Source organism: Centrocercus urophasianus, unplaced genomic scaffold, assembly GCF_019232065.1.
Source record: "Centrocercus urophasianus isolate 14NV4802_14NV808 unplaced genomic scaffold, USGS_Curo_1.0 seq_12, whole genome shotgun sequence".
Classification (NCBI taxonomy): Eukaryota; Metazoa; Chordata; class Aves; order Galliformes; family Phasianidae; genus Centrocercus; species Centrocercus urophasianus.
In genome coordinates, this window is record NW_024884364.1 from 15791804 (window position 1) to 15808696 (window position 16893).

At 38.0% G+C, this 16893-nt stretch overlaps 1 protein-coding gene across 7 annotated transcripts in view; it reads right to left on the bottom strand.

Annotated features, from left to right (window-relative positions):
• The window catches only part of POU2F1 (POU class 2 homeobox 1), a 109378-nt gene that overhangs the window by 22886 nt on the left and 69599 nt on the right, over nucleotides 1–16893 (bottom strand). For 3 of the 7 annotated variants that reach the window (XM_042810805.1, XM_042810804.1, XM_042810802.1), the window contains exons 4-7: nucleotides 14738–14791; nucleotides 13019–13138; nucleotides 11189–11368; nucleotides 3638–3764 (exon numbers count right to left, since the gene is read on the bottom strand). In XM_042810805.1, the coding sequence (XP_042666739.1) occupies nucleotides 3638–3764; nucleotides 11189–11368; nucleotides 13019–13138; nucleotides 14738–14791 (481 nt within the window). The remainder of the gene's footprint in view (nucleotides 1–3637; nucleotides 3765–11188; nucleotides 11369–13018; nucleotides 13139–14737; nucleotides 14792–16893) is intronic. The other 4 variants (XM_042810803.1, XM_042810807.1, XM_042810806.1 and 1 more) reach the window with 4 other exon arrangements.

Consider the following 16893-nt stretch of genomic DNA (forward strand, 5'->3'; position numbering starts at 1 on the left):
GTCAAATTATTCCTGATTCCAATTTAAGCTTTTCCCTCTCGTTTGGTGAATGAATGTGAGTTAGTTACATTTTATTCAAGTCCTACAAGCACACTGCAGGTACGCAGACTCAGAAGAGACAAACAGTTGCCTGTTACAAATGTGATGTATCTAAGAAAAAAACAGAGGTGATTTATTTTTTTTAAATTCCAAAACACAACTAGAAAGTATCTGAGAACAGGAACAAATTTGGCCTGCTGCCATCATATCAGGTATTTTTACAATAAGAAAAAAAATCAAAGGAGGTCTTCAATAATAAAGAGCAATAACCTGAGAACAGGTAGGCTCGGATTCAATGTTTAAAGCTAAACAGGAACTTTCTTCCACATTTGCTTTTCTGGAGACTTTCCTTACAAGTATCTCATGTTTCTAAACCAGTTCTCTCTTCCTGACAATGATGCAATCTTTCCTCACGTCTTATCTTCTGTATGCAGGATGAATTTAAATGAAATTCAGCACCATTTCCCCTCTCCATTCAGATTTTTACTAATGTAATTTTTATTGGCAGTATCTTCCAAGTAAAAAGGCAAACGGTCATTCATGTGCAGTATTTTTGAGAAGCAGCTACAATTACAGGAAAGGACACTGAACTGGTGATTCTAGAGGCAAATCTATTACTTCACAGAATACAAGATACATGAGGTATAAAGAGTATTAGGTACTGCATCCCTGCCTGTAATTGTGACAAAATATGGAGATAATAATTGTTCTAAGTAAGAAATTATTCTGAAGTTCTACTTCCACTTAGTCTTCTACTTATCTGCTGAGGCTTAAAATGGTACCTTTGGGCATGAAGCCATCTATTACAAGCTATGATAAACAAAGCTTTACAATTTTTTTTTAGTATAAACTGCTGTATAACTAGAAATCATGTGTAAAAGGAAGACAATTGCACTACAGATAGAGCAGCAGACTTAAGGGAGAATTTCACATCTGCTACTGTGATTTATGCATTGAAGAAAACAGAATGACAAACTGCTTTTTTTAATTAATATTCGGTTTTTTAATTCTCTGGAAAACTTTGCAAGTTAGTCCCTTAAGAAGATTTAAGCCACCAAATTCAGTCCCTTCTAAGAACATACAAAAGTTTGCTGATGACTGCGTCATTCTACCTCCACCATCTCTTCAAGCAGGAGATGCTTCTCTCCCACTAATGTTTACATTTCTTCTATGACCCTGCTTAGTGATGCTATTCTTCATCCATTTCCCTCAATACTAATCTTATGTATTAAAAATAAAGTTTCTCATGCACATAAGTACACGACGTGTACAAACCATGCAATGCAGTGTATAAAGCAACAGATTTCTTCCGGAATAGATAATCTATAAACATGAACTTTTATTTTAGTTACTTAGTGGATGCATATATATAGCTGCACACGGTACCTATAAGGCATCCAAAAAAAAGTTTAATGTCTTAAAGAAACATCTGTATTAGTTTCTGTGATTTTTTTGTTTGTTTGTTTTATGAAGTCGACTAATGGAGCAATAGGACAAGAACAAAATAGTGAAGTCTGCTCAACAAAAATGATAAAATAAAAATACATATTTTCTCAGTCTTTCTTATAAATGATAACATACTGTTCAAGACTGTCTAACAATAACTATGAAATACTGCAGAATGTCATACCTAGAAAGTGAGATAAGGACTATTATGACATACATCTTGCTTTATCATTGAGTGCTCATGAAGAAAATTAGATCCATTCAAGCATTTCAGTTTGGAAAGCTGTCACACACTAGAGGCTGATGGTCAGAATACAGAATATAAATCTTCCTATATTTTTGAACTATTCAGTTGTCCAGACTGCACATTATCAGTAAAACATGGTGTTTCTACACACACTGCGTCAGTGATGACAGCAATACGCAGGCCTCAACTGCAGTAAAGAAATCACTTTCAGGGCAGTTCCCTGCAAAATAAACTGCAAACATCTTCTGGTAGCTATTTTACTTCAGAAGATTTAAAACAAAAACCTTCCCTTCAATTCTGTAATACAAAACTCATGTTGAGAGATGAATGAAACATGCTTCTGATAGTTCCACCTCGCTTTGAGAAGCATCTTCAGAAGTATTTTAGAAAACCCAGGAGAAATACTTTGAAAACTGTAGGCAGATATGAATAATGATTGCTAAATTTTTCAAAACAATTGTTTTTTTTGCTTGTTATTTCCTTAAAGGAGTATTTTAAAGTTTAAACATATCATGAAGATTCTTGAACAAAACTTTGGTGAAGTTTGATGTCTCCTAAAAACTGCATGTAAAGCTTTTAAATTCTGCCTCATTTCAAGAAAGTAGCATATCACTGAATGCCTCACTTAGCTGTTTTCTACCACTGCTGACATAAAGTCTCCTAAATCTAGTATTGTTAAAAAAAAGGTTAATTTTGGCTAGTCTTTTATTCAAATGTTAGCGCATTCAGTTTCAGCATAATGAAAAGCCAGTTCTCCAAGTCATACTACGTAAGAAGAAATGATGCATGCACACACACACACACACACACACACACACACACACACACACACACACACACACAAAAACCCAACAACCTAAAAGGAACAGAAGAAAATAAGGTGCAAAGAGCTGCTTTATAGGACTCTTCAGCCATGAAGGATATGCATTCTGAACCTTTGGATTCCAGGGCCTGAACTACTGAAGGTTCATGTAGAAAATAAGGGAAGAAAAGACCATTTGATTGTATCAGCACTGGAGTCTATTATCCGTGACCAAACACAGCTGCCTGAGGGCATCAACAAAGAGTGCAATCAGTACTGTAATGTACTGCAACATTAGTTCTTAGAGTGAAGATCTTATGCAATATCTTAATATGGCACTACTTTCTACCATTATCTTGATTTGGCTTTAAAATGCAATCTATAACACATTTCCAGGCTTTCACCTCTTAGGATTCTGCCTATGAATTCTGAAGTGTTGTCTTCCCAGTAGGCATCCTTAGAATCAGAGAATCCATGGAATCATAGAATTCCATAGGCTTGCATCTTGGGTCAGAAGGGATCTCAAGGATCATCTAGCTCCACCTACCTTGCTCCATGCAGGGCTGCCATCCACTAAATCAGGCACTAGGTCAGGTTGCCTAGGGCCCCATCCAAACTGGCCTTGAACATCTCCAAGGACAGGGCATCCACTGCTTCTCTGGGCATCCTGTGCCAATGCCTCACCACTCTCTCAGAGAAAATTTTTCCTGTCATCTGATCTAAATCTCCCATCTTTTAGTTTAAAACTGTTTCCCCTTGTCTTATCACTATCTACCAGTGTAAAAATTTGATATCACTCCTTCCTCCTTGAGAACCCATCCAGAAATTCATGATGCAGTATTTCCCAAGAGCCTTTGTTACTAAATGTCCCCATAACACGATCTCTGGATTGTTTCTCCTTGAGAAGTCAGCTACACAAACTTTGATGAGGTTGAGATCTAATACCCAAAAAGGGCCAACCTGTTAGATAGGAATCCTAATTGCAATACTGTTACTTTTCCCAGGGAATATCAAGAGATAATGAAGGTGTATAAACCTTCCTGGTTCCACTTTTTCCTCAAAAAAGCTATGTAGGATTTTCTTTTCTGGCAAGGAGCACTTACCCTGCTGCCCCTGCGGTGTTTGTGAGATGATGAACTGTGCTGGCTGCAAGTTGGTTGTTGGATGCACCAACACAAACTGTTGCAGGTTGAGATTCTGTTGCTGAAGCTGCTGCAAGTGCTGCAAATCCTTAAGGAAACAGGGGAAGGGGAAAAAAAAAAAAAAAAAAAAAAAAGAGGAAAAAAAAAGAAAAAGGAAAAAGAGCTGTTGTTACACATTTATGTCAGCCATGATTCCTAATTAAACTATATGTTAAATATAGCAGTCCTGCTACTAAAAACATCTTTTAGACTGGTACTGTGAATTTCACTGCTCTACAAAAAAAAAAAAAAAAAAACCACAAAACCAACAAAAACTGCTTGCCAAACAACACAGCAAAAAAATTCTAACATTGTTCTGCTTTAATTTAAAAAATATCAGTTCCCCGCCCCCTCAACCAAAGCGTCTAAGTTGCCAAATACTTGTCAGCACTTTCATTTTTCGGATTTATGTTTAATGATGCAACTTCTGCTACAACATTTGTTGTATTTGTTAACAAATCCAGCACATTTTCGCTAGGAGCTACAAGGGCTGCTCTGAAGGTAACGTCTCCTATTTTATTACGTTGGTCCACAATGCCAGAGGCAGATGTTGGTGGTATGGCAGTAGAGATTGAACCCTCCCATCAATATCCCATTACATGTTGCCATGTGACAGATAGCAGCAGATGGGCAGTCTGATATGAGAATACATAAGAAGCAAAGGGGTGCCACTGAATTTCTCTATGTGGAAAAATGGCACCCACTGACGCTTGTTGAATGTTTATGGAGACCAAACAGTGGATGTGAGCACAGTGAGCCAGTGAGGTGGTGCTTCAGTAGCTGTGACAGAGGCAGTGGATTACTTCCACTGGTGCAGATTTTTACGAGCATGGCATACAGGTTCTTGTTTATCACCGACAAAAATGCACAGCAAATGGTGGTGACTGTTGAAAATAGCGTTTTGTTGCTGAGAATTTGCCCTATCAAATAGCGTTACTCTGCTCTTTGTGTCTGTTACATTTTCCATAGAAATAAATAGGAGGCATTGCTTTCAGAGCAGCCTATGTATTTTTTGTTTATAACAACAGTCTGCAAGTACCATTTTAATAGTAATGGGAAAGCAAAAAATTATATAGATTCCTTGTTTGCACTTTAGTTGTTCAGGTCAAATTTTGAGAAGCAGCTAACCCAAATAGTAAACAAATACATCTGATTAATTTTCAATCAAATTACAGTAAGTGTAGTAGACACAGCTAACCAAACACTGCACTATCGTAGAACTCTACTTTTATGTATTTAAGCCATTCAGACCTGTTGATACATTTTTTTTTATAACTGGTTTTGACATAAATGCTGATCTCTGAGAAACTGAATCATCAAGAAAAACTGATTGATGAAGAAAAATTCTCCAGCTACACTTGTTTAGCTGGAGAATAAAAAAGCAAAGCTATAAAACAAAAATCACAGCAAAATAGCCTTTTAAAACTTCTTCAGAGAAGGAGATAACAAGAGTAACTGAAATTTGAAAGCTGAAGCACAGCATAAAGTTAGCCAACAGAACAGCAGCAATCTGCATAAATTATCCATACACACACACAGAATCTTTCCCAGAAGAAGCTATTTCAAGGAGTGTGCTGCTTGCCAAGCAGGTATATGAAATCAGAAATATCTCCCACATTTACAAGTTCCAATTAAAACAAAATCAAAAAGCTGTCTAAAACTTTCTTTCAGGTAAGTTGCTTAGATACTCAAGTATCTGCTTGTTGACAGAAAGCCTTAGCCAGGTCTACCAGTGTCCAAAGGCTAACAACATCAGGCCAATACTAAACCAGCACTCAAGTATGACTGCATGAACAGAGCTGCTCATGTTAACGTACCTCTAAAGAGAAATGAAAGCAAGTGAGACTAACAAAGACCTGCTTCTTAATGCTTGTAAACTACCATGCATTTTTGACTGATGCAGGTTACTAAGCACTCACACAAGCTGCTCTGCCAGCAGATATGAAAGGTCATTAACTGCTAAGCAGCAGAGACAGGGCTGAAAAGTCAAGACAGTGTCAAGGATGACTTTTTATGACAAACAAAACAACCATTTGCAATATATATCTGTCTGGGTCCTTATGTTATTTTTAAGATGTTAAACTAAGACTTAAAAGCTCCAACAATCTTCTGAGGAGGTGAGATGGGAATGTCAGAAAGGCAGCTTAAGGAGTTAAAGAATCCACTGACTCACGAGACCTCAAGACACGCATTACAAGAAAATGACCACTTAACCTGCATTTATAAAGGCACTGGCCATCAGCCACTTCATCAAGTTAAGTCAAAAGTACGCTGAATAATAATATGGCAGACAGACACCAGATGGCACTGACCAAACAATGGAAAGTTCTGTTTTAGAAGAAAATGGCAAAATAACAAAAAAGGCCTCATGGAACAGGGTGTTTTTAAGTTGATAGTACTGTTTGCTTTTGGAAAATTTGGGTACTGCAACCATTCCTACAGAACTGAAGCTAATTTCCTTCCTTAAAAGATAGGCTTCCTCCTTTTTTTTTTTTTCCAGGAATGTTCCAAGTTTCTTCTGGCTTCATGTTAAAAGCTATACTGGCCAGAAATGTTATTAAAATCTCCTTGTGTTGCTCAATGCAACATAAACCTCTTCTCATTTATTGATACTCATTACTCTCTACTGGTCACCTTTCCAGACTGAGCAAACCCTCCAGAACAGTGGGTCTCACACAGACCTGGATGCGAGGACTAAACGTAGAAGAAACAGAACGAGGTGCGAGGTGACTATGGCTGAGAACCTTGGGGGAAAAAAAACAGAAATGAAGAATCATAGAATCACAAGGTTGGAAACGAACTACAAGATCATCTAGTCCAACCGTCTCCTCACCACCACTGCCACCACTAGTACTAAACCGCATCACACAGCACATCATTTCCAGACACCTCTTGAACACTGCCAGGGACGGCGACTCCACCGCCTCTCTGGGCAGCCATTCCAGTGCCTGACCACTCTCTGAGAGAAAAAGTTCTTCCTTATGCCTAAGAGAGGCTAAAAAATGAAAAGAACAACAACAACAAAAAAGTATAAATCCAAAAAGCAGAGCTAAGAAGAAAGTTTTGAGGAAAAAAGTATGAACAGAGATAGTGGGCCTCCTCCCCTAAAGCAAGCTAATTAGAAATTCCCAAACAACACAGTATATCTGAAATGATTTGAAAAGCCACAAGAGAAAGAAGTACGTATAAAAAAAAAAAAAACAAACCAACAAACCAAGAGTACTAAAAACCAGGACGGGGTATATGGTAGTGCAGGCATGTCCAGCCTACGGCCCGTATGCAGCACAGCCCACAGTGTGAGCCACCCCATGCTACACCAGGCCCTCATGGCAGTGGCTCTTCCCACTGAGCAGCCCAGCTGGGCCTCAAGCACCAAGAGAACATGAGTGTGCTGCTAACCCCAGCTGGGCTGAAGCCAGGGCACGGGGCACAGCATGGTGCCAGCTCAAGTGATGGCAAATCATCTTACGCATTTTGATACACTAGCTAATCACAGTCCTGTGAACAGAGAAGAATAACGCAGCCATGCTTTCCATGTTGATAAAGGAATTCGAGAGTAGGTCACATATTCCACTGATTGGTTTTGTGGCTTTTTTTTTTTCTGGCTTTGTTCCTCTTTTTTTGTATGTTTTAATAACAACCGTTAAGAATCAAAACAAGTTTTGTAATTTATAGACATTGACTACGTTATATTTTATGATGGCTATCCAAAAGTAATGCCTCCTATTTTATTACGTTGGCCCACAACGTCAGAGGCAGATGCTGGTGTGGTATGGCAGTAGAGTTGAACCTTCCTGTGTTTTCGCTGTATGACAGCTGGCTGACGAAGGGGTAGTCTGGCAAAACGGTGTCTGACATGGAAGCACATAAGCAGCGAAGATATGGAACTGAATTCTTCCATGTAGAAAAAATGGCACCCAATCAAATTCATCAACACCTGAAGAATGGCTGTGAAGACCAAACAGTGGATGGCAGCACAGTGAGGTGGTGAGAGGTGCATTCCAGCAGTGACAACAGTGACAGTGAGTCACCTCCACCAGTACAGATTTTTACAAGTGTAGCTTGCAGCCTCCTGTTCAACTGGCAAAAAAATGCAGAGATAAGGGTGGTGACTATGTGAAAAAACAGTGTTGTCACTAATAACTTGGTCAAACAGTATCATTGTGCTCTTTTTATCTGTTGTCATTTCCATGGAAGTAGGAGGCATTACTTTCAGAGCAATGTACATATATACAGGCCAAGACAATTACTCTTCACACAGTGCGGACCAGGCAAGCCAAAAAGTTGGACAACCACACCACAGCATATTTGTAAGATCAAATAGAAGAACTTTTTGTTTAAGGGTATCCAGTTAAAACATAGTAGCTCTTATTGTCAGACTCTAATCTCACTTTAACATGAAAAAACTTTAAAAACTGAAGTGTCAAGAGAACTGGTATAAGTAATCTTTTTCTCTAAATCTGCTTAGGTAAATGGTATCTTGACTGAGTCTTGTTTAAATATAGAAATAAAATTATGTAACTTAGAATAGAAACACCACCTTCAAGGCAATTCACTCAAAAAGCCCTACCAATCTTTCAAATTCATTTGAAATCCAACTTTATTTCTACTTCTGGAAAGATTTATTATTTTCTTGTAGCACTACAAAAAAATCTCCTGACATCAACCATGTGAACAACTTCTGACACAGTTTTCCTAGGCTATTCCTTGTTTTCCAAATCGTAATCTGTATAATTTCACAAGTATGTAGAAGGAGAGGGACAGACTTCTGAGGAAACAAAATTTTCTGGTGTTTCCCATGAAGTTAGAAGGATCAAAGCAATCCAATTCCTATCTCTGCCAAGAAGAGTGGCATATTTTGACATGAGGACTTTTTTTTTTTTTTTAAATCCAAAGCTCTAAATTCAACACCATTATCTTAAGTAAGAACTTCACCACAAACTTAAGTATCTCTGCCATTTTGAAATTTACATCATATAAACTCTGATGATGCACTCTGAAAAGAAGCAAAGAAGTTTCCAAAGAACTCAAAACTTGGTACAATTGCTTAGTGACGATTTAGCATCAGCTCACAGCAGCAGTACTGACACCTTACCAGATTTCTGCAGCAGATATCTGACATTAACCGCAGCGCACATTAAAGAAGTCATGCTTGTGCAATTAGCTAATTAAAATAAATATGGTAATCCCCCTGCTGCAGAGACCTGCCAGTTAATCAATTATTCAAAAACCATAAAATAAAATAAACACTCAGCTATTTGTGTAATCAGCTGTGTGTTTACAATAGCAACACAAAGCTGAGCACCGTTCACAGAAAGGTGTTGAGATGGGTCAAAAAGCAAAGTGGTATCCAACTACAAAGCTAGACTGTGTAAGTTTTCCATAAAACATCACAAATTATGTCCAACAGCTGCACAAATTACACCCTGCACTTTTATGATAAGAGGAAGCAAAATAATCAACCAAGCTATGCATAAACTGGAACAATCTATCCTGAAATGAACTGTTAAACCTAATGTTTAAGAAATTAGGAATCTCTCAGTATGTAAGTGAAACTTTTAATTTGTTCCACTTGCACTACAAATACACTTTATATGGTGACAACTGCATGATCATTTGCTATTTGTTTCCAGAGAACCTTTAGCTCATTCAAGCACACAAAATCTGATCTTCTGAAGTGAGTTGTCTATTTGATGGCACATGCTTGATTGTTTCAACTCTACTCAAATCCTTCTCTGAAGACTTTGAAATTCTGGAGAAGAAAACCCACAATGCTGAACTAGTAATTGTAAATGCTTCACATATTTTCACAGCATCTCAACACAATGGAAGAATAGGATAGTAACACCTCACACACACACAAAACTGCCTCTAGAAGTATCAACCACATTGCTGGCATATTTGCAACAAGTGTAAAGCCAGAAATGTCAAGGTACAGATTTGATGTGAAATTTTAACACTGGTTCAATAAAGCAGACCTCACTACCTTAGATTGCACATGTGAAGAACAAGAGGCACAACTATGGATCATTTAAGTTTACGTTAAAAGATTTGTAGAATATCAGATAGGAACTCTGACAGATGCACAGATTGCAGCTGGATGCTAAACATCAACTTCCTCTTCCACTCCTTCATTGCCTACAAACAAAGGCTTGATAAAACAGAGATGGTCTCGGGTATTAAGTTCCCTTGAAAGTTACATTTTTGATTCACCTCCAAATCATGACATTGAATTGGGATCCTTTGCTAAATGCAGTCATTTGTTCACGTGACTCAAGTGTCACAGTGCACCAAGAAGCTTAGTGGGCTTTTGGTTTGGCACCACAGTGGCCTCTAAAAGGACAGCCACAGAGGTCAGAACTTTCAGACAGCATCACAGAGCCTGTCCATTTCAGCCAATGCAAAACTGATGATAGAACCAGGCTCTTACTCCTCTGGTGGACTACTGCAATAAAGGAACAGCACATTTCAACAGTGGACCTCACAAATAATTGTGACGTTTCCATTGTTTTACTTAATCAGCTCTCATCTTCACTTAGACACTTCACCCCAGTTGAATACAAGAGAAAAATATTCTGAGGTCAGCCAGTCTTAAAAGGCTGCTCACTGTAAGTAACCGTGGAGATTACATACCAACATACTTTGCACAGCTAGACCAATCAAACTGCAGTATTACATACCAAGAACCTTAGCCTATGAAGAGATGGAATCCAGTGTTGGCAATACAATCACCTACAGGTAGTACTCATGATGTTTGTGATCTACACTTGGTTACCCTTGTCCAAAAGTCTACAGAGTTTCAACACCACACATGCTAAGTTTTGAGTCACTGGCGTTGCATTCTCAAAACTAAATTCAGACAATACTGAAAGATTAAAGTAAACAAAATTTCCTTGGCAAGCAGTTCTTCAGAGCAAAGAATTAACAGGTCCTTAGCAGCAGTCCATAAAATTGGACAGATCCCAACAGTGGACTCTTTCTGGCAAGATTTTCTCTGGAAAAACAGGAGTGCTGATTCTTTGTCACTCTACTCTCAGTATTAAGCACCAAGTCAAAATAGCAAACAAACCTGTCCGGTTGCCTTTATTCAGCTCTCTAATTACTGTTGTTTGGATCCGAGCAATATCTTTTGTGATACTGTAAGCATTCTACCCTATACATAAGTCTCAACAATGGTATTTTCTATGGGCATCTTTCTACACTCATTTTTCTCCCTTTCAAGCTAACTACAAGGAAGGAAATATAGAAAATATCCCATCTGGACAGATTCTCGAACTAACTCAGGAGCTCAATGGAACTGATAAGCAGCTGGCTTACATTCTTAGCTACACCTATCAATCTCAGAGCTAAGGATGAACAAGGAAATACTAACAGTACCTCAAAGACTCTGGACACTCAACTGAATAAGGAATAAAAATATTACTTCAACGATGCAAGTTGTTAAACCTCATTTTCCACCCTCTCAAGCCTCACCTGTGCAATCTGTATTGGCTGAGATAGAGGGATCTGCGTCATCGGCGTTGCAGCAGAGGCCGAGATGGTGGCACCAGCAGCGCTGTGCTGCTGACTGGCTGAATGCTGCACTGCAGCTGCCAGCAACTGTGCCTGCGCCTGTTGTAGCAATAACTGTTGCTGGGCTGGCGTCAACGTGAGCTATAAATAATTAGAAAACAGCCATTAATAATGGAAAGAGCCACTTTAGCTACAAAGTCATTAGCTAGCCCATTACTAGTTATATTAACCAGACGTTCCTAGAACTATTAATACAGCTTAGCCTTGATCTAGTCAATGACTTTGGCCTTAAATAAGGTCAGCTGGCTACTCAACACATTGCATGAATCAACCTACCACAGAACTGATATAAACCGAACCACATGAATGGAAACATTTGCACTTACTGGAATCCACAGAATCTAATTTTACTAAGTTTTCTCCTCAACTCTACCAGGAGATTCAGGAAAAAGGTAATTAAGTAGCAAGCAAAAGAAAAGAATTGCATTGCCAAGCCTTGAAAGAAAATTTACACCCAGAAGAACAGCAAGTGATTAGCCAGATGAATGAGAAGCAGGAATGTTGGCTGTGGCTACTGAACAAACTGATAACACCCCAGCTGCTTCACATTAGCATGAATCCCTGCCATATTCCATCATTTCCATTATGCCCTAAGATATAAGTAAAGAACATGAGCTCCATTTGTTTTTCTCCAAGTCTCCCCATCTGCTTTTTTTTTTTTTTTAATTGAATAGAATTGGCAAGTTTACATCCCTTTCCTTTTCCAAACACACATTATCTCTGTGAAACAGGTGGCAGCAGTCTCTCCTTTACATGTAAATGAATCTTGACGCTCACATTTACTACAATCCATATCTGCATAGACCTGGAGTCCTATGTTTCACTACTGCAAATACTCAAAATAAAAGAAACTGATATGTTTTTAAAATGACAAAAATAAGTTATTAAAACCCAGCTTATTATTAAAACAGTCTTACTTTCAAAACCTTCAATTAAATTAACCAGAACTAAATAGGACATTGGCTGCAAACTAGCTTACAAGATTTAACAATTGAACATGAAATTAAGACAATTTCATCCATCTGCAGAGATGACCTAACCTAACAATTCAAATCCTAAATACTTCACTAGAACAACTGTCTTACATTCCTTATTAACATCTACACCGTTAAAGATGGAAAGTTGATAACACAGAAGCAAGATGTCTAACCTAACCAGCCCATTCATAGAACTTTCTTTTCTGTTTTGACTAAAGGCGTTTAGAACAATTTAGAAACATCAGTAATCCTTAAGCAACAGCTTTTCCACAATTCCACAGAAAACCTTGCAATTAACAACTCAGAATTGGTAGGCTAAAACAGAGGAGTTGAATAAGCTCAAGGCACAGATCACCACAGTTACTTAAAAAGAAATCTGTATGAGAAGAGAAAATTGATGTCAGCAGTTCCATCGTTTTTGTTCCTCATAACTCAAGTATCCAATACAATTTAATCTCATGCTTGCATGTCTCATTTCACTCTTGCAGTAACATCCTCAGCAATTCATTTGGGCACACCAGCTTTGAGTTCCACTGTAGATGGGTTTTTTAATGCAAATACTCTGTAACAAAACCAGACCAAAGGGTGCCTTTCCATAAGAAAACATTCTCCCTCTTGGTCCTTCTTTTACACAAACTTCCTCCTATGTGAAAGGAAATGACAGTAACCTTCTCTGATAATTCTACAGGGACAGCAGTACTGCCATCACCTGCCAGACAGGAGGCTTGCTACAGTATGCTTAGGTAAATCTTACCCCAGTGATCTGTCCTCCGGCCAGCATGAGCTGGGTCTGGGGTATGGCCGCCTGCACTGAAGGCTGCTGGGAAGGCTGGCTTGGCTGCTGAGAGTCCCCAGATTCTTCATTAGATTTAGACTAGGACAGAAAAAAATACAACTCTTTATAGTGTAAAACAGATGTTAATGTCTAATACTGCTATGTGAACAGTGCACAATAAAAATCTTTCATCTGCATACAAAAAGCGCTTGGGTTTATTTTAAGAGTGGGTTTAAGCAATGGCTTTATATGCCCACCATCTCAGCGATGATTGCTCAAACAAGTCTGTAGGTAATGCGGTTTAAACAGAAAGAGACTCGCGAGTCATTCGTGACTCTGACATTATTTTCAGATCTCATTTCACTTTATGCAATGCAACTGAAGCTGACGCTACTTTGCACCATAAAGAAAAGGTTGTTAAAATTATTCATTGCCTAAAATCCTCAACAATAGAAAGAGAGAAAGGAGATTGTTTCTATTTTCTGTACCTGCATACTGGACCTCAAAGTCATCATATTGTTGGCTGACAGAGAACTAGTTTGAAAAATCCTCATAGGTTTATCCACTTATAAAAAAAATGCACAGTGCACACAATGCTTCTAAATAATCAAAGTTTAGTGTTTATTTAATTAAATGCTGCTTTATTTTAAATGGTTTGTTGTTTTTTAAACAGAAGAAATTGCAAAGACACGAGGGAGGAAATGCAAGTGCATGAAGAGGGGGAAGAGAGTTTTATGATAATTAAAGCTGGTTATGCAGAACATTAAAATTCTGCATAGATTTGCATATTTTCCACCACCTGTTTTGGGGACTGCAGAGCAGGCTAATTAACATAAAGGCTCTGATTAATTCTGCCAGTCATTGAGCGATAATTACAGCGCAGGACTGTAAACATTCTGCACTGGAGATACAGCCTGTTTGCCAACATCTCTCTCAGGGATGGAAGTTTACCATGGCAACCGAGGCAATTTTCTGCCTCCTTCCTCTTAGAAAGGAAGGTCACTATACCTCCTCTTCTTTCCAGATTGTTATTACGTATAAGTGCGTCCACATTCTATTGCATTTCATGTAATGCACTACCTACGTTCTTTAATAACAAGCAATGCTGAAACCAGTTTTCAATAATACTATGTCCCCTGCCCTTTAATATAGTACTGAGAGGAAGTGGCACATTAACTGATACACTGAAGCGTTTAGCATTGTAAGTTTGTAAGCTTTGCTGTTTCACATACATTATTGAACAATTACTCTGACTTATAGTAAATTTACTATGTGTTATTTATACAAGCAATCTATACTAGCCACATTACATAGCCAATCTTATATTATACCTCTATATCCAGACACTAGAAATAAAGGCAAAGTAATATTTGCTATGTTGAAAATAAGTTAGGTGGAAGAACACGAAACATTCCTAGGATTTGAATGGTCTTCATGATAAATTACAACACCTGAAAGTCAGAATAAAATGATGATTGCTGGATGTTTCAACCATCTCAGTTTCTGAACACTTACAAATGCTGATCCTCATTTACACTCATGGAACTATATCCATCTATACCTATCACCTGCAAGACCAATCAAAATGAGGAAACAAAGCAACATCTCATAGGTTCAAGACCATCTCTAACAGGACCAAAACGCTGTCTGGAAAGCAGAATAAGAGGAGGGCAAGCAGCAGATGGAAACAGTTTTTACCTGTACATTTAAGGACTGAGCAGCAGCCTGTAAACTTGTTCCAGCGAGCTGGACCTACAACACAGTGCAAAAACAGAAGTGATGTTGAATCTACAGGAAACTAAGTGTAAGAGGGAACTACCCCATTGCAACAAAAAATTACCCCGAGAACATCTCTCCTTCTAACGCTTCACTCACAAAAACTCTTTCAGTCTTATTTGTCCACCTCTTGGGAAAAGTATTCCTGCCACAGGATCCAAATACTAAAGCGAAACTGAGTAGAAAGAGAGCACTTTGGGGTTGACAGTCTAACTGCTCCTATTACTGTACAAATATCCACACCTCAGGGGAGGGAGCTACGTCCTACTCATCATCATGCTAATGTTTCAGAATGGGTCTTACACAAATATGCACATTGCACTCACTTGCATCCCCGTAAAAAAAAGAAAAAAATCACCTGCGTAGCACAAAACCCACAGCATAGAACATTTCCACAGATCAAAACATTCAACTGCTTGCAGTCCTCAGCCACTGAAAAAAAACATTAATATAGAGGACTGGAAATATTTTACAATGGTGGTATTGATTCAGGTATACTGAAAATTTGGATCCAGTGTGGATCCAGCGATAAACAGCCTAGTCCAAATAAGCTCGAGTGTTACCAGTGAAAAGTAACTGATGTTTCAGAAACCTCACTAAATAGTGTCATTTATCTACAATAATGATTTTTTTCTATATAACAAATGCTAAGTTTTTGTTTACTAAAGACTCTTTTAATCAATCTCTCCTTGTTTCTACCACTGCTCCTATTATACAGAAGGAACACTATGCACTTAATTACCAACACTTTCAAAGGTCAGAGTAACAGCCTGTAACAAAGTCCATCTTTGACTATGTTTGAAAGTCACAGCTCATTTGAAAATGAGGCAACAGATGAATAAAAAACCAAAACCAAATCAAAATGCAGTACTGGCCTCTATAAAAAGATGAGCCAATGTAAAATACTGTATAAAAGCGTAAAGATATCTGTAAACATAGGAAGAAGAGTTTTAATTTAAACTGAAGTATGTTAAACTACTAACTGAGTATTTGAACAGGCAAGCCTTACAAGTCACTTTAGAAGTATTTTCTGCCACCCAGGATGAAGTCCTAGTAGACTCACTAAGCATTTTCTCTATGTAAGCAAACGTTCTAAAGAAAACTCATCCTTACCATAAGGAAAGCATAGTTTGACAGTTGATGATGAGCTCTTAAGTAAAAGCAGAGAAAAACTACACAATAATATCCTACCATCAAAAAGAATAGACTCAAATCATTTTATCAACTATATAATGAAGACTGAATGCATCTCACTCAGGCACAGCCAGAACATAACTGAACATGCCTTTGAATGCAATCTGGACTCCCCTTCTACCAGTCATTTTCTAAGTAGGAATTCAACTTCTCCTGATAGCATTCAATATTTTGCATTCATCTAGAGGAAAGCACTCTAAGACTGAATAACATCCCACAAAGAATAGCCATGCTTGAAATTTAAAAGTAGAGTCCCACATAGCCAATAAGTGCATAGAAGAATAGTTGAGATCTGTCTTTGAACTAGAGTTTCCAGAAATCAATTGTTTTATCAAACGTGAAGTCACAACAATCCCGAGAACTGTTTAAATAAATACATTTTCCAAGCAAGATAAGGCACTGTGCTAAATAAAACTGCAATCCTGGCTCAACCAATATAACAAAACAAAGACTAAATCCAACAAACTACAACAACAACAAAACCGATTTAAAACGAAATTTAAAAGCTCCCACAAGATTCTTCAGGACAGCTGTATCTGTCTCCACATACTGATAACCGATGAAAATTAGTCAGCTTCTCTACACAAAAAGGCAGCCTACAGAAGCCTATAGGTTCAGCAAATCCAGATGTTGGCATTCCTCCCTAGGTCCCATATAGCTAATCTACTAGGAAAATTGTAATTTACGTGACAAGTGTTGAATGTTCCATACAATAAAATGGCAATTCTGATCTCTTTTAATAGGGTATAAAAGTTTCAGTAGGTCAATTATACCACAACAACTGTGCTACAGCAGACCTCAAGCATTCAAGGTCAGCCAATTAGCTACAGAATTTTAAAGTTTAAACACGGTGCCGAGGAAGTGAAAGAAATTAGGACATTTGT